Source organism: Camarhynchus parvulus, chromosome 2 (genome assembly GCF_901933205.1).
Source record: "Camarhynchus parvulus chromosome 2, STF_HiC, whole genome shotgun sequence".
Classification (NCBI taxonomy): domain Eukaryota; kingdom Metazoa; phylum Chordata; class Aves; order Passeriformes; family Thraupidae; genus Camarhynchus; species Camarhynchus parvulus.
The window spans coordinates 147,421,051-147,445,813 of record NC_044572.1 but is presented as its reverse complement, the minus strand read 5'-3'; the positions used below and the strand labels follow the sequence as shown (position 1 = coordinate 147,445,813).

At 38.2% G+C, this 24,763-nt stretch overlaps 1 protein-coding gene across 6 annotated transcripts in view; it reads left to right on the top strand.

Annotated features, from left to right (window-relative positions):
- Positions 1 to 24,763, top strand: part of TRAPPC9 (trafficking protein particle complex 9) — a 441,577-nt gene that overhangs the window by 4,038 nt on the left and 412,776 nt on the right. For 5 of the 6 annotated variants that reach the window (XR_004060513.1, XM_030943197.1, XM_030943199.1 and 2 more), the window contains exons 3-9: positions 7,550 to 7,695; positions 8,067 to 8,195; positions 11,996 to 12,022; positions 13,197 to 13,318; positions 14,997 to 15,122; positions 19,800 to 20,016; positions 22,156 to 22,299. Coding sequence is in view for 5 of the 6 variants with exons in the window: in XM_030943197.1 (XP_030799057.1) it covers positions 7,550 to 7,695; positions 8,067 to 8,195; positions 11,996 to 12,022; positions 13,197 to 13,318; positions 14,997 to 15,122; positions 19,800 to 20,016; positions 22,156 to 22,299 (911 nt within the window). In the remaining variant the exon portion in view is untranslated. The remainder of the gene's footprint in view (positions 1 to 7,549; positions 7,696 to 8,066; positions 8,196 to 11,995; positions 12,023 to 13,196; positions 13,319 to 14,996; positions 15,123 to 19,799; positions 20,017 to 22,155; positions 22,300 to 24,763) is intronic. The other variant, XM_030943200.1, reaches the window with a different exon arrangement.

Here is a 24,763-nt window from a genome sequence, read left to right as displayed (position 1 = left end):
TTATTTCTGAGCAGTGGCTGTGTTGTAACTAGTGGGAAATACTCCTTGGGAAGTTCTGAGCTGGAATGACAGCAGAATGTGTGCCCACACATCTCCAAGCAGGTATTTGATGCTGTTGTAGTGAGAAATTCAGATTCAATGTGATGCTTCAGTTCTTTGCAGAATGGAAGGTGTGTGACCCTGCCTGTAGACACAGGGGTTTATCCAGAGTTAATCACTGGCTCAGCTCTGCACACACCCTTGCTGGCAGGTTTGAATACCAAACAGGTTTTCATTAAGTCTGGATCAATGGATGCGCTTGAAGTGTTTGCTGCGCTGCACTGCTCAAGGAAAAGATGTTAAATATTCTAATTTTCAGTTCAATAGTAATAAAGTTTTTCAGTTCTATTTTGCTGTGGAGTTAGTACTTCTGACTGTTATAAAACTTAGGATTTATACATTAAAACTTCAGAAAGCTGAACGAAAATATATTTCTAGCTTCTCTGCACAGGAACCTTTCTAGGCACTTTCATGTAGCCTGATGCATCTCTGCCTAAATGCATCTCTGTTCTAAAGCACAAACTCAGGTCCATGGAATAAGGTTGAACTCAGATCAGTTTATTAAACTAACTTACACTTTCAAGCCAAAGTCTTTGGATGTGAGCCAGTGATAGTAAAATTGCATTTTATGATTTGTAAGTTTTTTTTTGGTGCTTGGATTGAAGTTCACAGGATTTTATTTTAGCACATTCCCTTCTGTAGTGACAGATTGACTAATTAAGGGAAAGCACTGCATACCAGGGAGAGACAGGGCTAGGAAGGACCTTCTTCAATAGAGAGCAGTTTCTGTTTTTGCAAGAGTGGATGTGTAATTCTGATCAGGGAGGGCTCAAGGTGGTTTGAATGCAGGAAATAGGTACATCTGGTAGAACAACTTTTGCTACTTTGTTGGTTTTGAGTCTGTCAGCATAATGATTTTACAGAAAGAAATAAAACGATGATATTGAGGCAAATGAAACAGCTTTTTCTAAAACACGTGGCAATTTCTGAAGGGTTAAAGGCAAAGAAAGTCCCTTGATCTTTTCTGTATACTTTCTGTCTATTTGCAATTTTTGTATATAATGTATCCTGACCTCCCAGTCAGTGTGCAACCAATGACTTAAAACCACAAATGTTCTCTATTAAATAAATGTCGAAGAAGACGCACTGTTCTTGTACCAGAGGGTGTGTCTCTGCTGCTGTAATTGTGGCTACCTATTTAGGCTAAACAAACATATCTTTTCCTATAACTTCTGAATTTGAAGTTAAATGACACTGTGTAGCAAAGGGGTAATTAAAGGTGTGGTGCAGCTGTAACCTGGAGGTATTGAGATGATAGATTGAGGGAAATACGTTGAGAATTTACATGGGCCACATAGTTCTGATCACATGATTTGGAGATTAACTAAAACTATTGAACATACTTTGTATCTTAAAAGATACTCTTCTGCAAGTATTTTATAGTCCAATATTAAGGTTAATACTTATGTGATGATCAGGGCTTTATATATGAACCTGATCTTCTCCCTCACCCAGTTAGAAGTCTTTTATTAGCTTGGTTGCATGATAATTGCCATTGAAGTCAGCTGATTTGCTTCCTTTAAGATGCAAAGTTCATATATTAGGAAGATTAATTATTATTTCAAATAGGGTAATTTGTGGGAAAAATGAGGATGATCTTTGTCTTTTGCAAGTTGCTTGTATAATGAGCAGGAGAGACGCATTCTCAGAGCTGACTGAGATGACAGCATACACAAACTCACTGAATTTTGTGTGTAGGAGAACTTTTTTTGGCTGGTAGAAAACTTTATGTATGAAAAATAGTGGGTTGAGTCCTAAAATGTTTTGAAGAAATGTTGTCTGTTAAACAGAAATTGTAGGACTGAGAGGCTGACCCTGGGTTAATCCCTGGAGCATTCAGCCAGGTGGGGATTTTTTGCAAATTGATTTATTTTTTCTTTCCGTTTCTTCAGCTGTAAATTGGATAAAATATTTGTGTGGTCACCGGGCTGCTGAGGATAGTTGAAAAAGTTTCTGAAATCAGTTGCACTTGATAGTTATTTGTAGAGGCTGGGAGATTGATGGAGAACAATGGAAACACATGTTCTCATGATGATAAAAACATCCTACCAACTGAAAACTAGGAAATATATGTGCCAGAAATACTGAAAATCCCATTTGTTTTAAGTTTTCTATTTTATTTCTGTTTTCAGCTAAAAATAAACATACTTAAGTATGATTGTAAATCTACTTGGATAAGCTCATTTTAATGTTGTTTGCATCAGTTTGTGTCTTAGGTTCTTTCTTTTTTTAATACTGGCATCATTTAATGCTGTGAAGGGATGAGGATGTAGGGCCCTGTTTGTAGAAGTGTCATAGCTGGGATTTGTGCACTGATTTATCAAATTTGATGATCTCAGTATGTGTATGTGGTTGTTAATTTTCTTTCTGTTCTCTGTCTTTCTAATTTCTGTTTGTTCCTTTCTGTTTTTTTCCCCCCCTTCTTCTCTCATACTGCCCTGTGAGTTTGTTGTTGGGTCTAAAAAGGTAGGATGTGATTGTGTATCTTTGAAAATAGTTAGCTTTTTTCCCATGTCCTGCCTCTTCACTTCGCCTTCATTGCATATTTTAGTGTTGCTTTTTATCTTTATTTTTTTAGTACACACAAAAATAATTGCTGCCTGGAGCCTCACCACTGCAGCTGCCCCCTTTTGGCGCATTTGGCAATTATATTTGGTAGCAATGCTGAGTTTTTTTGTAGGACACACATAGTCTGCTTAGGTGGCTGCTGGCCTCTGGAATTTGCTTTATTTTTTAAACTCCAAAGCCATGAAGCTGTTGCTGCCTGTGTTTGATTTCCAAATTCAAAAGTTCTGGCAGTTGATCCAATGCCGTAGCTGTGTCTCTTGAAGTCTGGATAATGTTATGATTGGTGATATCTATAGCTCTGCATGCTAACTGGAATTAGTAGAAATTGATGGAAATTTTTGTTGGAGCATTTTGCATGAATACACTTTTGAGAATTGATTTTGCATGTTTCTTGTTTGTAAATTTAGCCAAATTTTGAGGATCCAGAAATTCTGTCAAACTTGTTTCTGGATGGTTTGTAGTGAAAATAAATTCTGTCTTGAAATATAACACTGTAAATTTTCCATAAAATTATCCTGGGATCCTAGAAAAGAGCTGGAGATGAAAGAATAAAGCACATATCCTAAAGAGCAAAGAAGGCAGAAATGGAAATCAAGTAGTTCTTCATAGTTCCTGGAACAGATTTATTGTCCTCCACTTTGAAGTGGTAGCAGTGGTCACTGGTCATGATTGTGGTGATTCCTGTGAATATAAGAGTGTGTTTGGTAGAGCATTAACCCAGCTAACTTTAGAAAATAAGATTTTAAAGTAGTTTTGTAGTCAATGGAATTTTTCTGTGTGGTTAGGACCTTCAGAAGAGGAGTTTGGGTGAGTGACACCAAGGAGCATTCCATGGGTGGCCGTGCAGGAGGTGGCACTGCCTTCCCTGGGGATGTTTCTGAGTGCATCACACTCAGGAAGGGGTTTGTAGGGAGAGACTTTGGGTGCTTCTTTGAAATTTCATGTTGTAAATGATCTTCTAGAGGAAAAATTAATAGGAGCTGCTCTTGGCAGTAGGGTGCTGCAAGGAACTGGCCTAGAGAAAGGTTGTCCTCTTATCCTAGAGGAAGTAATTGTTAATTTATATGGGCTTCATGTCCCTAAATAGATTAGGATTAAGCAGGAGAGAGCTGAAATATTTTAACAGGATTTTAATAAAAAATAATTCAGAGGGAAGAGATCTATAAGCTTCTCACTTTCAGGTTCTTCAGCTAAAGCTGTGAAGCAAAACTATCTTGGCATTAAAATGAGCAATCATCACTTTATGCTGAGACATATATATATATATATATATGAATATACATGCAATAGGATATTTTTCCCATTAAATTTGCACACCAGGATGCATAGAAGGAACAATGAGTCCCTTGGACGTGATTTTAAGGGTCTGATTTTGTAGATACTGGAGTTTTTTAAAAAGAGGCTTCCCAAATCTGAAGTGAATTAAGTTTTGCTGTCTGTGGAGAGTGGGTTTCGTTTCCATGAAGTCTTTGCATTTTGTATTTTTGGACATACTTGAAGTAATTGAATTCACTGTACTTAATTTTGACTGCCTAATTAAGACAGTTTATACATTTGTTTGGTATAAACTTACTCTGTAATTGGTGAGAAAATTTTTTCCAAGAGGATGGCAGTGACTTGCACGGCCTGTAGGAGATGAATCCTGTCTTGGCAATACCTTGAAGAGCCTAAAAATAGGTGGAGTGAATTCAGTTTTTGAATGATTAATAGGCAATTTCTTCGTCAGCAGGAATAAATTATCTGATTTTCTATAAATAAAGGAGTGTTTCTCAAAGAACAGTGGTTTTATGAGCAATATTTATTGATGTCTGGGTGAATAAATGCCTTCAAACTTCAGATATATTGACTGGGCATAAATCAGCAGCAGAATTAGGTTAGGCAGAGCTGGTGGTGAGGCTGTGTGATCAAAACTATTCTGGTATCAGGTCCTGATTTAGGAGTCAGGCATCATCTCTTTTCCTTTGCTGTATGACTCATATTTATGAACTTAACCATCTGCTAGCTGGAAAATCTGAAAGAAAGCTTATAAAGTACAGTTTTGAGAGAATAAGAACTTTAATTTGTTCATAAACATAAAGATTGCTTGAAAGCACAGAGATGGAGTTGGAAGCAGTGGCATCTTTGAGAGGAATTATAGTTGGATAAGGAAACTGATTCTCCAATTCTACCAGTTCTGTAAAAAACAAAAAAAAAAGTTAAGCAATTTAACATTTACAATGTTATTTTCATTCTGGAGTGCAGAGAGTAGGAAAATCTGATTTATAACCAATTTAAACTCTCCTGTGCAATGCTGATTCCAGATTACAAAGGAACTTTTTGATGGAGTTATTTTTCTATAACTCAAAGCTCAGACCGAAATCTTGGTAAGATTTGGTGCCCTTCCATAGTTCATCCAGAGCAGCTTTCACTTTGAATTTTCTTGCATTTTTGTTCTTAAAAGATCTATAAAATACATACTTGTTGAAAAGTAAAAGACAAATATTTCAATTCCTGACACATCTGAAAGATGAAGAACAACAGTTGTATTGAGCTTCATTTAATGGCAATACCTTCCCATCAATTGTGAATATGGTATGCTAGATCAGAAAAGTGAGAACATTTATATAGGAATTATTTGTAACTTTTTAGATGGAGAGAAGCAATAGGAGACCTATTGCTTGTCTCCTTTTATTTTTCCTTTTTTTTGGTAGACAATAACACTGGTTCTGATAGCTTCTCTCTTCAGTTTTTATAAGGCCATTGTCTGTACTTCTATATATCTTCTCTTTTTCAATTTCTGTCCCCTGTCCGTATAAATCAGTTACTTTCTCTTCATCTCCTTTTTCCAAACCAGCTGCAAGGAATGAGACATTATTTGGTGTCTGAAAAGATGTTTCTTTGTGGTGTAAACTACCCGAGCCAAACTGATAGCCTTGAAGGCAAATAAACCAGTGACATGGAATTGTTTGGATTCTTGCCTTCCTCCTGGCCTTTCTGCCTTCAAATCTAAAGGAAATAAATGAATGTCCTTATTCCTACCCTTACATTTCATATGTTCTGTGCCTCTTCTCCTTTATCATTTCTGCATTACAGACTTCATGAGGACAGTTGGTTCAGATGCCTTATGGACATTGTTTCAGTGACATTTCAGTTCATCTCTTGAAAAAACTCCCCACTGCCCCAACCTGGTTTCATTCCATAACATTGACATTCCTCTTTTATTCTGGTATCACTCCAGGGAATAAGAGTTCAGCATCTGGAGTGGGGGTGTAACCTTAGGGGTTTTTTTTTTGTTTGTTTCTTTTTTGTTTAAAGTTGTTAAGTTCAAATAGTCTTGGTAACTTTTAAAAAAAATCACTGGTTTGAGCTGGAACAAACCTTAAAGATCATCTCCTTCCAGCCCCTCTGCCATGGGCAGGGACACCTTCCACTATCCCAGGTTGCTCCAAGCCCCATCCAACCTGGCCTGGAACACTTCAGGGATGGAGCATCCACAGCTTCTCTGGGCAACCTGTTCAATTTAATTTAAATTAAAGGAATTAAATTGAAAAAGTATCACTACATCTCCTAAGAGCTCAGAGTTTACAACTATGTCAATCCAAGATGGTTCTTTGTATTTTTACCAGATTCTTTGGATTTCATGTGTACAATAAAGAATGACATTTGCAGCAATTCTTCTAATTAAATTTTCATTTTTGATAGACCTTTATTGTAGTTTAAACTATCCAAGGAAATAAGAGTCTGTTTTTCCTTGGTGTGATATTTGTAAAGTGAACTTTCATACCTCTCTGGATGTACTTAGAAGACACTGTTAGAACAACAGGATATACTATTGAAAGTAACATAGACAAATTAATAAAGTATCTCAGTTGACATTTAAAATTCTTCCTCATAAAACAAGTTTCTAATTATAGTGCAAGGTCATTCTGGCCAGGGAATACTTTTGCAGGAGGGAGAACAGGAGGATTGTTCATGGATTTGGGAGAGCAGAGTTGTTCTGAACTGTCTCTTAAACCATGAGGTGTTTTCCAAGTCCAGTATGTCTTGCTTTGCATCTGCTACTTTTTAAACTTTTCTTTAGCTGAAATGTACTAAAAAACCAAACAAAATAGTAGGATTAGTACCTTTCTCATACAGATTTATGCCCAAGTTGCCTTTTCAGCTGTACCATGGTGTCTGTTGAATATATTCAGTAGGCTTTGTCTGTTCACTTGGGAAGAACATCACCATTTATTTTAACATGTAAAAAAAGAGTAGGAGGAGAAACTCTGTCAGCTGTTGCCTGAAGTGATGGTGCTTTTTCACTCATGATCCCTTTAAAAGAAGGGGCTGGGAACAGGGGGAGGTTTGTGAGGTCTGGGGGCGGGGGTCTGAGGTGGTTCTGGCCCCTGCCCAGAGCAGGATTTTGGAAAGGTCACCTTTAATATGCTCAGAGCCAAAATGTGAGGGATTCCGTGGGAAGCATCCATGGAGCTGTGGGATTTATTCAAGAACAGCTTCCTGAAAGCACAGGAACAATCCATCCTCTGCTGAGGGAAAGGAGAAAGGCAGAACAAGAGATCACCCTGGCTTAACAATGAGCTTTTGGGTATACTGGAAGAGCAAAAAAAGCAGCATATCAGCTATGGACAGGCAGCCAAATACTCACTGTAGTCTGCAGGAACCTTGCTTTGGAGGTTTTCAAGGCTGTGACTCTAGCTGTGTACCCAAAATATGTGATACGTGGCTTTTTCCAATATATCCTCAAATTGTTGCTCCTTTTGCACGACGTTAGTTAGCATTCCTATCTGCTTAGAAGCAGAGAGTAAATCCATATTGATCTGCTGTGAAGGAGGGAAGAAAACTGCCTTGAGGTGTTTGTTAGCCTAGAGCAGCGTTCCTGAAGTGCTTCTCTCTTTTGCAGGCACTACAAGAAGCGCTGCCAGGGCCGCATGCGGAAGCACGTGGGAGATCTGTGCCTGCAGGCTGGGATGTTGCAGGATTCCCTGGTGCACTACCACATGGCAGTGGAGCTGCTGCGCTCTGTCAACGACTTCCTCTGGCTTGGAGGTAGGACTGGGTGGGGGCACTTGTAATCCCAAGTGTGAAAAATGTGTATTTTATGTAAATATGTATTTTATTCTGGCTTTTCGCAAATATGAAAATGAATATTATATGTGTTATGTTAGAAAGTTATGCTGTATTAAGTTTCTTAAGTACTGTGTTAAATATAGTTTTAGGTTATAACATAATGTTAAAATAGAAACTGTGCTACATAAGATACTTTTTTTCTAAAAAAGTAAGATACATAAGATACTTTTTTTCTTTAGACATCTAATTTCAGGCACATTTTGTTTGTGTAAATGGACTTTACCACAGGATGCGTCACTTCCTGCAAATGTCTCTACTAACCTGTTGGCTTTTTTTCCTTTTCTCTGCAGCTGCCCTGGAGGGGCTGTGCTCAGCATCTGTCATCTATCACTACCCAGGTGGCACTGGGGGTAGAGCTGGGTCTCGCAGGGCCCAAGGAGGTTCTCTTTCTGCTGAGGCAGGCAACAGGCACAGGCCAGGTAAGGATGACATTTCTGGTTTATGCTGTAAAATTATACAGATGACAGCATTAATCAGAGGAGGGAGGTTTGGGGAAGAATTTTTTTTTTTTGATTTTTGCAATTATTTTTCTGTTTTGGTGTTAATGTTTAATGTGGTCATGCTTTGCAGAGAATTACAAAGCTTTTGATTTCTTCACCTGTCTGTGATAGTTTGAATTTTGCTGGAGGAGATTCAAACAGTTTCCATTAAATAAGATCTGGCAGGGCTGCATGTATTAAGAAGAATTAAGTTTGGTACATTTTATTCAGAGTTTTTTTGCTACTCTAAATCTATTTGTTACTCTACTCAATGAGTAACAAATAGATTTTTTTTAATGAAATGCCAATAAATGAACATAATATTTAAGATTTAGTATACTTTTTCTAAACTCTTGGACTGCAAAGGAGATGGGTGAGGAGAAATGTGAGAGCAAACTGTAATGCAGTGAACATTGTGGAAAAGGATGGTAGGGATCACAGGTTCAGTGTTTCTTTCAAGAGAAGAACTGGAGGACATCAAACAGAGCTTAGCAGAAGGAGAAGGAGATGAAAGGAGTTACTCTTTATCCAGCCTCCAGGTGTGCCATGGAACTCCTTGGCATTCAGAGGTGCCATATCTGGTAGTGTGTGTGAAAGAGGCAGGGCTGCTGCAACTCCATGGCCCCAGGTCCAGGCAGACAGGAGGCTGAGCAGGAGTTCCCAGCAGGCCTGGAGAACACACAGGGAACACAGACACAGCCTCAGTCTGTCCAGGGGCTGGCACTGCACTGCACCAGGGGCTGGCACCTCAACCCGCAAGGCTGAGAGCCAGAGCCCATTGCAGTTGTTGGTGCTTAGACCAGCACACACACACGCCCTCCCCTCTGCTTTTCCATGCTTGTTCCCTAAACTGTCTCAGTCCCTCCTTCTCCTTGCCTTTGGCTCATCCCCTACACCCCAGAAAGAATCTTGTACAATCCCAGGATGATCTTTCCCTCCAGTGAGCCCCATATCCCTGTAGGAGTGACCCCCCCAGTCTGTCTGCAAGGGATCCAGAGAGCTGCTGGGGTAACTGAACTGAGCTTCACCCCCCCCCACAGCTCTGTTGGCTCTGATTTGGTTATTGGGGCTCAGCTGATGGTCACTGATCCTCTCCACTCCTCTGTGGCTGTGCAGATGAGCCTGTCACACAACCTGACACTTGTCACCTGGTGTTAACAGCTCCTGAAAGGTTCTGTGGCTTTCAGCAGAGGCTGGGCTGGGGTAGGAAAATGGAAATACATTGATCGATGGGAGCTACCCAGGCCTTTGGGCTAACCCAGCACAGCTGCTGCTGTGTGTGCATTCACTCAGCACTGAAACACTGCTGGGTTTCAGTGCTGGTGTTAAGTTCTCTTTTGTGCAATGTGGTCAAAATTAATTCCTTCATCTAAAAGAAGCAACCACCCATCTGTATTATTTTAGAAGTCACAATCTGGTAAACACTTGCTTTGTATTACCTTTATTATGAACTGTGGGTATTGAAATCAGATAATTGTGACAGTAAAATTACCTTATTTCAGGATAGAACACTAATTTTTATACAATACCTAGTCATTAAATCTGTGCATGTGGTCCCATGACCTATGAATGCATTTTACATTGGCTGTTACAATTTCACCTGGTTAGTGAGCTTTATCTACTTTTCAATGAATATTTGTCAGGAGATGTTGCAATCTGTTTGTTTGTCATGGGTACTCCTGGTTACTAAAGAGGGTAACAAGTCACAGCTATCAGAATAATTGAATCTATTTTGGGTTATAATAATCTATATTATTGCTGGTTTCTATTTAAGTTGTCTTGTATTTCAAAGTCCAGTTTTCAAACTTGTTACTGTAGTTGTATTTTAATAATGTTTTGGTTTCATATGACAAGATTTTTCAAAGGACTTTTCTGTGAAGAAAAATTGATTACAGTTTTTTTTGGTCATCCTTTGCAGACAAAAATATTAGTTTGTGGCCCATTAGATACTGTTCCCTAACTCTAGTTATGATCTCTGTGTTTGGAGGTGTGAATTACTGAGCTCCCTCTGGCCAAACAGCTGTTGCTGTGATATAATTTTCCTGCAAAGTTTTCTGAAAGTTTCTTTTTATTACCTGTTCCTGGCTCTGCGGTGCCTTTCATTTGAAATCCTTTCAAACTGCACCTTTGGTTATAGTCTCTTTCACTGTAATTAATTTTGTGAGGACAGTGCTCAGTCTGAGGAACAAATGCCTCTGAATCTTTCTGTGGGATAAAGCCAGAAAAAAGGGGTTTCCAAATTCTGCACAAATCAAGAAATGCCACACTTGGAACTGAAATTTTTTGCCTGATTTTGAGGCATGTAGATAAGAGAGTTACCTTTAGTGCTTCCTCTTGTACCTGGAATTGCATCTCTTGTGCCTGTTACTTCAGCCTTCACAGGATGAAGTTTCCTGCCCAGATCCAGCCAATAGAAACATCTTCCTCTGGAATCCCTTGTGATTTCCATCCTTTGGCATTTTTAGGCTGCAGCACAGGACCTGCTCAGCAGATGGGGTGTGTGCTTTATGTGGAAACAACTTTGGAAAGAAAGCTCCAAATTACAACTGAGCTTCTGCTCTGTGCTGTGGCTGCCCATCCCTGGAAGTGCTCAGGGTCAGGTTGGGTTTTTGAACCATCTGCTCTGGTGAAGGTGCCCATGGACAGGGGGTTGGAACTTGATGGTCATTAAGGTCCCTTTCCAAACTATTCTGTGAAAAGGGTGCTTTGACTTCTCAGGTATCTGAACCCTTTTGTTTCTATGGGGACAGGTTTAGGCTGTGTCCCCTGGAATTCCTGGATGTGTCTCTGCAGCATTCACTGTAAAGGAAGATTCGGAGTTGCTCAGTTCCTCCTGGCCAGGAAATCTGGATGTGGTGTGTCAGTTGTGGGATTTGTATGTCAAACAAGATGAGTCTGGATTGCTTTATGCTTAGATCACTGGCTGTTTTGGATTTCTCCAGTGGATTTTATTTCTTGGGAGTTCTAAGATCTTGATTTTGTTGCTCTTTCCCCAGGCAGAATTATGACCCCTGAGTGAAATGTTGGTGTATATTTCAATCTAGATTTAAATCTCTGCTTCACCTGTCTGGAATCTGAGCAAGTCAACTGAAGGGAGGGTCTATCTTGCTGATAAAATAATTGTTTTTGACTGCTTAACCCTTGATATGAACAATTTTATTGCCATGTTTAACCAAAGTTTAGGGCAACAAGGTGTTCCATACTGGTAATCCAACTCTGCAGTACTCTTACATGGACAGTCTGGTTTACTGGCTTGACATGACTCAATTATTCAGAAAATTAGATGGAGAGAAATTAATGATAATTAAAAGGGATAAAATTACTTGGAAATTTTATTTTAGAGTATTGTGCAGATTAAATGAGCTCCCACAAGAAGATTTAAGTACTGTAGGTCCTGGCATTAATACTTAGTGGACTGTAATGGAAACTTGCTAACCAAAACAGTAAAGATAAAGGGAAAAAGATATGGCTTTAAATTATACACTGAAAATTCTGAAATTCTTCTTAGTGTGTCTTAGAACTCATTGCAACTTTATAGACTTTCACATTTATTTATTAACAAAATGAGATTTAACATACAGGGACTACTTGAATTATAATTGGTAGTCCTTCACAACAACAGTGATAATCCTGATTAATCTGATGATTTTGTTCAAGCCTGATGTTATAAAAGATTATAAGAACTTAATTTGCTGGCTCAATTTAAGGCTGAAAAAAATCATTTTTGTTCCTCCTTTTAGGGGCACAAGAAGTTCTCATTGATCCAGGTACATTATTTTCCTGCATGTTTCCAAAGTATTTTGTTGTATTATTATTTGATGTGTTTTGCAATTGTATAGATAGTTACTGTCACTTGCCAAAACTAGTAGTGATCCCTGATGCTTCAGGTTTTGGCTCTAAATCTTGAGAAATCATAGAGACTGAATGGTAACTGGCACAAAATAAATACTGTAGTTCTGTGATTGTGTCGCAGTAAATTCTGATCAACAGGATTTCTTTCCATGAGTAGTGAGGATTTAAAAATATTTTTGAAGTGACCAACGTGAATGGTCACATGTGGTTCTGTAGTGTCATGGTGCTCCCTCAGTCATCATGAACAAACATCTTGCACTTCCATAAAAATAATGTTAATCTCCAGATGTGCTTGGTCTGATTCATTAAGGTTAATAAACATATTAAAAAAAGTTGCCTTAGCATTTAAGTATGTAAAAAACCATTCTTTCTGCTCCCTGAGTAAATTCAGAAATAGCTTTCACAGTAGTTTCTAACTGTCTATTGACAGTTAGGGCCAGCTCTGAAATACAGAGATTTTTTGCCATTTTTGCAGAAAAACCTCTTGGAGAAATCAATTAGTGTATAATCCTAAATAAATTACAGTATAATGCTGCAGATTAAGTAATATGTAAGAAGGTATTGAGCCTTGCCAAGCCTTTGATATGTTTCCACTTTTATGATGTTAACTCCAATAAAATCAAATTCTAAAAATAAAATTTCCACATTCTTTCTAATACCCCAGATTTCCTTGGCATCTATTTCAAATTCTTATCCCTTATATAGATCCTTTCTGTCTCTTGCCTTCTTTCTTATATAAGAAAACCATTTTCTTACTGTTTTGTCTGAGCCTTTTTTTCCCCTAAGGTGTGCTTTAGAAACCCAGTTTTAAAGTAGAAGGAATAGTTCAAAGATTAAAGCTGGCTATTCAGATGTGGCCATAATATAAGTTTAGCAATCTATATTTTATTCATAGTCTAAACATTCAGATAAGGGCTAAAAATCATGAATTTTTTTTACTAAGTGAAAGATGATTTCCTTTCTTTCTAGGTAGGGCAAGTGTATCTTGTGTATTCTGTGTCAAACCTACAGCATACCCTAGCTTGCTTTTTAGATATTTAGCATTTGCCAAGAGTCCCTGTGCTCATTTCTGACCCTGTTCTGTTCCAGGTGCTCTGACCTCCAATGGGATCAATGCAGATACCAGTGCTGAGATAGGACGTGCCAAGAACTGCCTGAGTCCTGAAGACATCATAGAAAAATATAAAGAAGCCATTTCTTACTATGGCAAGGTAATCCTGATTATTTATAAATGAACACTTTAAGTACTTTTCAACTATGAACTGCTGAGGCTTTGGTTTTGGGGGATCTTTTAAAGCATGGCAGTGAGGTTTGTAAAACAGCTTCCAGCTCTACTGGAGCACTTTTTAGGTTTTTGTGCAAATGCTCAGAGCCTGAGATGGAAAAGGAGCTTGATGTCTGCAGTCATAATAAGAAAAGAAAAATAATTGTTTTTTACTGTGAAGATGGTGGCTCAGTGTCCACATCAACACTAAAGATAAGTTTGATTGTATTGCAGGGGAGTTATTTAATCACTTTTTAATTTCAGGTATTTCTCTTGTTTGATAATGTATCTTTAGACTAAGCTTATAAATATTTATTACAGGCATTTTCATGTCCATGTTAAAGGGAGACTCTCCAAGTGAAACAATTCCAATTGTGTGCATGAGTTAATTTATGATCAGGAGCAATGAAAGGTGATAATTCTGGGCACAGTGTCAGATAAATTAGAATCCATCAGTAAAACAATAACTGTCAAGGATGCATTCAGCTTTTTAATGTTACCTTAAGGGTACATTGCTCATCTTGAAAGGGTGTGATGTGTCTAGGAGTATAAAATTATTGGACTTAGTTGAGCTTAAGGCAGGATATTTATATTTTGATTATTTATAATATGCACTGTGCTCTCAGCAAGTAATAATTGTGCTTCACTGCAGCTTCACTTGAAATAACAAAGAAATTTGTGTCAGGACTGATTTATAACTCTTCAAGACAAGCACAGTTACCTCCTGTCTGTTCCAGACCTACAGAGTAACTCCTTGCTCGAATGCTGAGGAAGCAGCACTTTCTGCAGACTTTTTATATTCTCATTCAACTGAAAAAACTTTTGTAGCACCTTCTAAAATAGATTCAATCTCCCCTGATTTGCTTTTGCTAATAAAAATGCACGAGAGAGGAATATGTGACAGCTTTGCTGGTGTAACTCTTGCATTTTGTTATTGAGCTTTCTTTCCCCCATTGGTTTTCAAATATAAAAACCTGAAGAGAGCTTAACTTCAGCAGAAGGTGGGCCAAATAAAATACCCAGTATCAGTGTTGTTTGAGGAAATCACCAGACCAGATTGTCTGGCTAGAAAATTGCCTGTTTGTTATCTGAGCACAAACAGTTCAATGCACATCTGCATTGTCTCCTTAGCTTCCTTAAGCAAGCTAAATCACTAAACAGTCATTTACAGCAAATGTTTTTCAAACAAATATTGGAACAGTCAGATTGGTTTCTAATTCTCTCATCAGGAATATTGTTTTAACTAAAGAGAAAATGGATGCAGCAATAAAAATATTTGCATTGTAAAGGTAGAATTTATTTGCAGACACAGCACCCACAACCAACCATTTATATGAGGTTATCCCAAATGGTTCCAATATTCGCAGCTTATCTCCTCACCTGAACTCTCAATATGAGAGCAGTGAGTGAAGAGGCTGAAAGCAGCTGTTTTGCACAATAATATTTGAGATGACACCTTAACTTTCACTTGGGCATATGTTGATAATTTAACAGTGTAGTCATTAGCATTAAGGAATTGCTGGGTTTGGAGGATGTGACAGCTGATTTATGTGCTGAGCAGAAATGCTCATAAAATCTAACAGGTGCAATACTTCAATATTATTTTAATTTTCTCCCTCTCCAAGTACAAGAATGCTGGGGTGATTGAACTGGAAGCTTGTGTGAAGGCTGTGAGAGTCCTGGCAATGCAGAAGAGGAGCATGGAAGCCTCTGAGTTTCTACAGAATGCAGTTTATATCAACCTTCGGCAGGTCAGTTGCAAAGTCCAGGTTTTTTTCTCTTGTCATTTATCAGAATATACTGAAAGTTACTTAGATTCAGGAGTCTCCAGTTTATTTTCTGTACCACTGCATTCCTTCTGACAAGAGCTTGACTTCTGAGGATTTTCACATCTGTGAGTCTGGGTTACAAGGTTTGGAGAGTTCATCTAAAAACATGAGGACTTAGTTTGAGATTAAACTCTGTTGCTTCTTTTCCCTTGTGAAGGTAAAAAAAAATCCCATTGTTGTTCTCTTGTGATGCTGTACTAGGGAAAACCAGCTGCCTGGGACTGCTCTGCAGTGGATTTTTAAAATTTTCTTGATTGCATCTCATTCAATGCAACTGAGCAAATCAGGAATGGCCTGTTGCAGAGTGAGCTGAAGGGTCTGATTAGTGTTCTTAATCAACTGAATTTTTGTTTTGTAGTGCAAAGTCTTAATTAAGCCAAATCAGAAAGGAATTCAGGGGGGAAATCAGTGTTTGGAGCTGTGTGGAAAGTGCTCAGTATCACCACAAAAACAACATGAACACTCGAGCAGTGTCTCAAGCTTGGTGTCACTGCTCACAGAGAGATTGCTGTGGTTGAAAGGATTAATAAAAACCTGTTAGGTTTCATTTTTGGTTTTTGGTTTTTGCTCATTACATCTTGGTAAGATGAGCAGTTTAAGTCCACACCATTGACCTTATTCGGCTCAGACAGGGACAGCCGATTTATGAGGGAGGTAGAACACTTTCTTTCATTTGCTAAGAATCCTTTCTCTAGAATAAATTTTCTAACAAAGCATTAATGAGACAATAATTAATTGATAAGCTGTCATAAAAATCATCAGTCTTTTTAGAGAGTGCCTTAATTGCCATAATCCTTGTCGTGCTAAAGGCCTTCTCTTTAATTCTATAATCTGTTTTTTTGCTGGTAGTTCTGCACCCTTTGTTGTTCACCCATCCTCTTGTTCTGGTGCTGTTATTCTTGTTGCCTGCAAACTCCAACATTGTTGTTGTTTCTTTTTCTGGAAGTGCCATGAAAAGAATACCCTGTTCTCCCTGACACCACTGATATTGCAACTTTCACTTCTTATCAGAGGAGACCTGTAAGACCCAGCATCTTGGTTTGAAGGACAGGTGTCTGACAAGGAGGGCGGGAACCTCCTTTGGAATAGAAAATGTGATCCCCCTTCTCTCCAAATCACTCTGAAAATCTGGGGCTTTCAGGCAAAGACCTGGGAAAAGGAATCACAGTTCTTCACTGGTGTGTGTACCCCCACCCCCTGGCCAAAATCTCTTGGTATTTTTGCCCTTCCCAGCTGCCAGTGAGCCTGCAACCAGTCCAGCCCAAACCAGTACCGACTGGGATCTCTGCAGGGCTGGGGAGCAGAGATTGTGCTGGCATTATTGTGTGAAATAACTGTAGGACTTTCCAGGGCTTTTCGGGGCTGGGAAATGTGTTTTCCATAAAGAGAGGTATGGCTGGGAATTGTATTTACAGCTTTTAAGATTTAATGTATGAAGCATGGAAACAAGAGTTGTATTTATAATTTGGACTAACTCATGAGGAGGAGTCATCCTGGGATAGCTGAGGGAATAAACTGTGGGACAGTGCTTTTCATTTGTAGGTAAATAGAACATCAGCACAACCAATATTCTGCAGCAGAAAAAAACACCTCACAGTTTAAAGTGTAAGACTTATAAACAGGAAAACCAGTTCCTATCCATAAATTTAATTTCATACTCAGTCTAGTAATATCATGTAATTGGTATTTTCTGATGAGCTGCAGGGTAATAAGACTTAACTTTGCATCCAGTTATGAGGAATAAATTGTAAAATATAATTACAGAGAAAGTGAGATTATAAAATTTTAATGTAGTAAGGAATAATTAAAAAACAAATAAAAAGTTGCATTCTTTGAAAGCCTGACTTGAAACAAGCCCGAGGAAAAATTCCATTACCTGGAAAGTGACCTACAGCCTTTCCAGGTGCAGTTGTAGCTTTGTCTGGTAGAGCAGTCAAATAAAAATTAACCAGGTGGAAATAATGCTGTGCTTCAGGTGGTGGCTGTTTTGCAGCCACTTTACAAGCATTAAGCTTTTATAAATTTGTGAGGTCAGGAAAGATGTTTGTAGGTGTTACACTGGTGGCCTGCAGAATGCCTGCTGCAATCTTCCCAGAATTAATTACTTGGAGTATCTCGGTGGGTTTTTTCTCATTTTTTCTTCTTTTAAATTCCTGGATAGTAACACATAACTGTTTGTGCTTAGGAAAATGCAATTTTGCTGTCTTTGTGGTGATGAAAAAAGGTTTTCTGCAGCTGAGGAAAATACTTGATTAACTCTGGGGACAACCATTAAGCAACACGTTATGTAACAGTGGTAAAAACTTAGATATGATGAAAATAAAGCTTTCTGGGAATCTGCTGCCTCTCTCATAGTAATTCCAATTATTAGTGCTCCTGTCTACCTAAATAGCACTGGCCTGTCTTTTATCATCCGAAAGAATTTAGTGAACATTGTCAGTATTTGTATTTAAGGAATAGCTTTTGAATGGTTTTTTAAAGCTATTTTTTTTTTGCTTTATTTCTGGATTATGTACTTGTACCCTTTTCAACTTTGCTGCCATATTTTTCATTGTTCTAACCTGTTAAAAATGGCATAAATAGGTGACTTCAGTATGATACCTCATGTTCTTTCTGAGTGATTGCTTTTGGGAACTATGATAACGTCTCCAAATTTTTTCTGTGCTTTCCTTTTGTGTTTTTTGTTTTTTTCCAGCTGCACTGATTTCTGAAAGGTTTCACCCTGGTGCAATTACCTTTTCTCACAACTCATGATACTGGGCTTGGCCTTAGGGATGGGTGGTACTTTTGTGTCAGGCACTGTCTTCTGTTGTCATTTCTGAAAAAATAGGAATTTCAGCTTCAAAAATTGTCTGAAACTCTCTAAAATGCTTTGCTACTCTGTGTATTTCTTCATATCCTGAAGTACAAAAATTTGAACTGTCAGATAAGGTCATGGTGCCCTCTGATAACTCCTCTTTGATGTGTCTCATATCCCTGTATCCAAAATTAGAAGTGACTTTTGAGAACAGACTGCTTTTTGTAATTATATCAGGATTTGAGTGCCTGAAAGACATTTTGAAGCTCTGCTTACAAGACCTAATCCTTTCTTTTAAAAAACCAGCCAGTGTGGTGAGCAGCTTCCCTTTGACTGTCCAAGCCTTTAAGTGCCTGAAGTTAAGCAGACTGATTGATACTTCCAGTTTTGAAGAATGAGTTGCTGTTTCTGTCCTTTAGGGCTATTTTTGGGTGAAGTTTGTCACTTGAAACACTTTGCAAAACGTGTTGGCAGCTTTAGAGTAATTTCAAGTACGTTTTATTGCTTTTGGTTGTGCCAGGTCCTGTGCACTAGGTGTCAGCATTGCTCTGCCTGCTGGTTCCTGGGACACAGAGCAGGAATCATCCAGAGTTTCTGTGGCAGTCTCTTCATGGCTGGCTGACTCCAAAGCGAGATTATCATTCAGGCCAGAGGCAAAAGGAATTAAGTTACCTGGGACTTAGGCCAATACACTGATAAGCTGAAGGAGCACATGGTGGTAGTTCCTTATCAAGTTGGTTTCAGCTTTAAGCCTAACAGGACTTTAACTAAATTCCATCTCACTTGTGTGCAAGTGTATCATAGAATTGTTTAGGTTGGAATAGAGCTCAAGACCAACCATTAACTCAGCACTGCCAAACCCAACACTAAACCATGTCCCCAAGTGTCACAGCTACACATCTTTTAAAGCCCTTCAGTGATGGTGACTCCACCATGTCCCTGGGCAGGCTGTTCCAATACTTGACTCAGTGAAGACATCTATGTCTTTCTATGACATTTTGCTACTTTAACATTATTTTTTACCTTATTGGGAAAAGCTCCCCTTGAACTCACTGCTGCCCTCCAAAACTTGCTTTGTGCAAGGCTGTGGTGAGGCCCTGGCACAGATTTGCCAGAGGAGCTGTGGATGTCCCATCCCTGGGAGTGTTCAAGGCCAAGTTGGATGGGGCTTGGAGCCAGCTGGTTTAGAAAAAGACATTCCTGCCCATAGCAGGCAGTTGGAAGAAGATGATGTTTAAAGTCCCTTCCAACCCAAACCATTTTATGATTCTGTGATTCAATCTCACGGTGTATAAATCACAGTGCAGTTTCATGGAATGAAAAATTTGTGGTTTACAAGATTAGAAACATAAAAATCGAGACAGTAGTTTCTTGCCTTCATAGCCTGAGATTTCAAGATTAGATTTAATCTTCAAGGGATGAAAATCTTAGTGAATCAATAAATCTTGGAAGTGCTATATTTTTGCACTCCTTTCATTCACACCAATATCATGTTAAGTATCTTCCATAAAATGTGGAGCTCTTTAGCTGTTACTGACTGTTTTGACTGTTTACTTGTTAGTACCACTTACAAATAAAGTTGAAGCTGCAGAACTTCATCTTTGCAGTTTTTATTAACAGTTGAACCAAGCTTAACTTTCCCTGGCTGCAGAAGCTGTCATGCCTGGCTATGTGCAAATCCCTGCCCTTCTGCAGCGCCAATGTCTGCTATTATATCTTTCCTCCTGTTTGTTTTTTAAAACCCAGCACTTTAAATCTTTGATTAAAAACCATCCCTTTCCTCCTTTCCCTTCCAACTGCAGCTCTCAGAAGAGGAGAAGATCCAGCGTTACAGCATCCTGTCGGAGCTGTACGAGCGCATCGGGTTCCACCGCAAATCGGCGTTTTTCAAGCGCATCGCGGCCATGCAGTGCGCGGCGCCCAGCATCCCCGAGCCCGGCTGGAGGGCCTGCTACAAACTGCTGCTGGAGACCCTGCCTGGCTACAGCCTCTCCCTGGACCCTCAGGACTTCAGCAAAGGTCAGTGGGATTGCCACTTAGCTGGCTTTCCATAATAATTTCCTTGAGCGATTTCATCCTGGACCTAAGTTGTTTGGTCATCTGAAACTAATGGCAGCAGATAAAGCAGTTGTTTAACACTGTGCCTTCACTTTCTCTTAGTGTTGTTCCAGTAATTTCAAATTTCTGCAAGTCACTGCTGAATGTGTTGTTGTGGTTCCCTGGTTGCAGGAAGTAATTACGTGTTATTTATGAGAACTTAGTTTCTTATGTTTTTGGAAAACATGCTTCTGAGTACATAAAAAGGTCATCTATTATTCTGGATTACTTTTTCAATTAAAGTGCCTTCAGCTGTCCCATCAGAAACTGTATTTCTTTTGGTTTTATAGCTGTTTGACAAAAAGGATTAAAAATCCTTTGTATTTTTGTATATAGACACACAGATATATATATATATATATATATATATATATATATATATATATAATATAATTATTAGGGTCAAATATGTCACATTTTCCCAAAAATGAGATCAGAGACAGCTAAATTGCTGCTTAGCAGCTCCTTTTGACTAAACCTTTCCAATACCAATGATTAATATTACCTTGCATTGGGTTATACAGCAGCAGTTTTGGGGACCATTCCCTAAATGCTGTAGCTGCAGGAGAGGAGCAGGAAGAGATGGGCTGAGCTGTATTTGTGGATGGTTAGTGTTGGTTTTTTAAAACTGTTGTGATTTGGCAGTCAGATTATATGTGAGAGGAGGTAGCAAATGCCAAGTGGACTTGGTGGAAAGATGCTAAGAGTCTAGGAATAGGGAATGTGCTGGGAAAAATATGCTGTACCCTGGGATAGGACTGTGTTGGGAGAAGTTGTAGAAGTTCTGCAAGAATTTATAAATAAAAAAGCAAAGAAAAGACATGACTGGTATTTATCTTTCATTTTTCCCTTACCTTCATGTTGCACTGAAGTGAGTAGTCTCGTTTTTTATCCCCAAAATGGCTCTTTCAGAGACATATGGAAAGATCACTGCAAACTCTAAGATAGAAATGACATTTCACACATGAAAAATAATGAGACTCTCAAAATATAAACTCTCAAGGTTTGGTTGCAGTAAATATTCCTAAAACAGTTTGCCAAATGCTGATGGGTGATATTACAAGGAAGGCTGTTGAAGTTTATGAAGTATTGAACATCTCGAAATATCTGTTATTTAAAAATTATTGCTGTTGCTTACTACTAAAAGCAGGTTAAGCCTCATGAAGAGTGCTGCATATTATGGTTCTGAAAGGAAGGTTATGTTAAGATCATCTATTTATTCTTCCCATAGATACTCTACAAATATGAAGTAATTCATAGCCTGAAACTTAAAGACTGAAAATCAGGATATGTGCCTTGTGTTCTAAAGTTTTATTGCTTTTATTGCTTGGGAAAGCATTTAGAAAAAGATATCTCTTGCTTGATCTTTAAAGAGAGTTAAGAATTACTGGGTAGTTTTTTTTCTTTACAAGGGCATGGAGTGACAAGACAAGGGGAAATGGCTTCAAACTGAAAGAGTAGGTTTAAACTGGATATTAGGAAGAAATTCTTCCCTGTGAGGGTGGTGAGGCCCTGGCACAGGTTGCCCAGAAAAGCTGTGGCTGCCCCATCCCTGGAAGTGTCCCAGACCAGGTTGGATGGGGCTTTAAGCCACTTGGTCTAGGGGAAGGTGTCCCTGCCTATGGCAGGGAGTTGGAAATAGATGATCTTTAAGGTCCTTTCCAATCCAAACCATTCTGTGATTCTATGATTTCAATTTCTGTATGAAATCTCATGTGCATTGTCCAGAGAATTTTAAAAAAATTAAAGGTTTTGAGTATAATTTTGGTTTTGGGAAGTGTTAACTTCATCTTCAGAATTTTAACTGTACATTTATTAGTCGATAGACAAGCATATAAAATAAAACTTGATTCATGTTTAGATATTCAAGCAAATACAGCAATCCTATTTTTTGTGTTGACTACAAGGGTTGGATTTTGTAACAACCATTGGGTGATTGGTATGAGTGCCATAAAATTACTGCTTAGCATGTGAAGAAAACCAAAACCAATGTGTTTGTGATGATTTCCACCTTTACAATACATTAATTATTATGATTTATATTACCTGCATTTTCCCCAGGAACTCACAGGGGATGGGCTGCAGTGCAGATGCGTCTGCTCCATGAGCTGGTCTATGCTTCCAGGAGGATGGGCAATCCTGCCCTATGTGTCAGGCATCTCTCCTTCCTGCTCCAGACCATGCTGGATTTCCTTTCTGACCAAGGTAGGATTTTTAAAGAAGCAAATATTTGCACTTTCTTCTGATCCACGGTCAAATAACGTGACTCTGTTTTGTAACAGAATTAATTTGGGAAGGAATAGAGAGCAGGGAAGTTGGGGAGTTCTGTGTATGCCTGAGTGGGTTGTGGATGGTAGGCAGTCAACAGAAAGTTGAAATTAGATCATCTTTAAGGTCCTTTCCAACCCAAACCATTCTGTGTTTCTAACTTTTAGAAGCTAAATGTGATGGACATGAGTTAAACAGTATTTAACTGGGGCAGTGCCCTTGAGTTCCGCTACATTCTGCAGTTTATTTATTTATTTTTTTAAATTCAGCGATATATTTTAACAGGATTTGATTTGTCAAAGGTTGACAATGCAATGAATGTGTCTGTGGATGATTTTCAGCAATGGGAATGGTGTGTGTGAGGACTCTTCTGTGGGGTAGGACCAGGTAACATTTACAGAATCACCCAGAAAAGCCAAAAGTGACAACTGTTGTTTTGTATTATGTTTCTTAGGAAAAATATTCCATAGTGACTTGTTTATCTCCCAGCTTAATGAGATCAATAATCTTAATGAGTACTAAATTATTTTAAAATTTGGTTTTTCTTCTCAGTAAGCTAGGTAAAAAATGCATTTTTTCCAGTTATTCCTTTGTTTACAATAATGAGGATGGAAGTGAAAAAGTATAGGTTGGCTATTTTTTTTTCTCTTTTCTCCTTTAGTTATGGCCAAATGTCTCCCCTTAGTGACTCCTGCAGCAAAGAACTTTGTTGGCAAACTTTAGGTATTTGCCTGCTTTATTCCCTCTGTTTAGTGGCTCAGATCAATGCTGGAGGAAAGAGAGGAACTGATAAACTGGAATAAATTTGCTTTCTGCCTGTAGATCTTATTTGCTGTCAAAAGGTCCTTGGATTTTCCAGGACTTACAGTGGAGCTTTGTTGATATATGTATGGAAAGTTGTCCTGAAGACAAGGTTTTAAACTCTTCCACTCTGCATTTCCACATGTGATATTGTTAATCCCTAATCCTAAAAAGATTTGAACTCTTAAAGACAAGAATCTTCTGTGTTCTTTGCCTTCAGACATTGTATGTCTGAGTAAAACTTCCCGTTTCATAGGCCTAGGATAACTGTGATGTTTAGTGCCTTTGAAAAAATCAAACTAAATATTCTCCCATGTGTTTGAAACACAGTTGAATATTTTTCTTTCCTTCTCTCCTGAATACATACAAAATAGAACTTGTTGTTGAGTTTGGTGTTTTTTATTGATAAGAAATGCCAGAAATGTATTTCTGGCCTGTATTTTTTTTTTGGTAACTGCTGAGATTGATACTGTGTGACCATAGAATCATTAAGGTTGCAAAAGGCCTCCAAGATCATCAAGTCCAACCTGATGTTGTGCGAGAGTCCATTTAGCATAGAAAATTACTTTAAATTTATAGTTCTTATAAAAATATTGGAATATTGGGAAAAAATAAACCAACAAACCTTTAATCTTGAATTGTAGTACAGGACAAAAGCAAGAGAATTGAAGGCAGAGGGAGGATTAGGTTACAGTTTTACTTACTGTGAACTGTTCTCTTATAAACTGGCAAAAAGGTGTCATTAGAGTTCTTCTCTGATGCCACATGACTGAAATTTCCAGGTTTTGTTAATGAATTGAAGGTTTAATTAGAAAACAGAAATAACACAGTGGTATTGGAGCTCAAGAGTGCTCAGATTTTACTATTTTTCTATGCTGCATAGAAAATCACCAGTTCCTAAGGGTGGAAGAAAACTCACTCTTTTGGAAAGTCAGTTTTGACTTGAATGTGTTCTTTCCTAAATAAACTTCATCTTTTTAAAGCTTGTTACTGATTTTTTGCTAAATCCTGTTCTTGTATTTAAAGTTTGGGTAGTTTGCAGATAATTTCTAAAATTAGAATAAATAGAAGTGAAAACTCTCAAGCTGAGCGGAAGTTACCAGCTAAACATTTGGCTCTGAAACTTGACCTTCTAACCCTTTTTCTCTCAGAATTAACTGCCTCTAGACACAGAAAAGGAACATTTTCTCATTTTAAAATTTAATTCTGTGCATTTACTAGTTCAGTTGAAACTGGGATACTGATTTATTCTCCAATTAGAAGCTCAGCTGCTGAGATTTATTTGTTACAATGAAATCTAGATCTATTAATTAGAAACTCTTGCTTCTATTAATGGAACACCAATGCATAGTCAAAACTGGTTTGCCTTTAAAACAAAATTTAATGTTTGAATTGAATCATGCATTTTAAAATACAGCTTGTCTGTGTTTACTTGAATTTACTTGAATCTCCAACCATGCAGCCTGGCAAATCTAAATAAAGAATATCATCAAGTAAATGGGAGATGTCAGTCACTATTTTAACAACATGGAAGCTAAAAGTTTGATTTAAAATTAAGCTATTTAGTTGCATAAATATGTAAAATGCAGTCTTCTGCAAA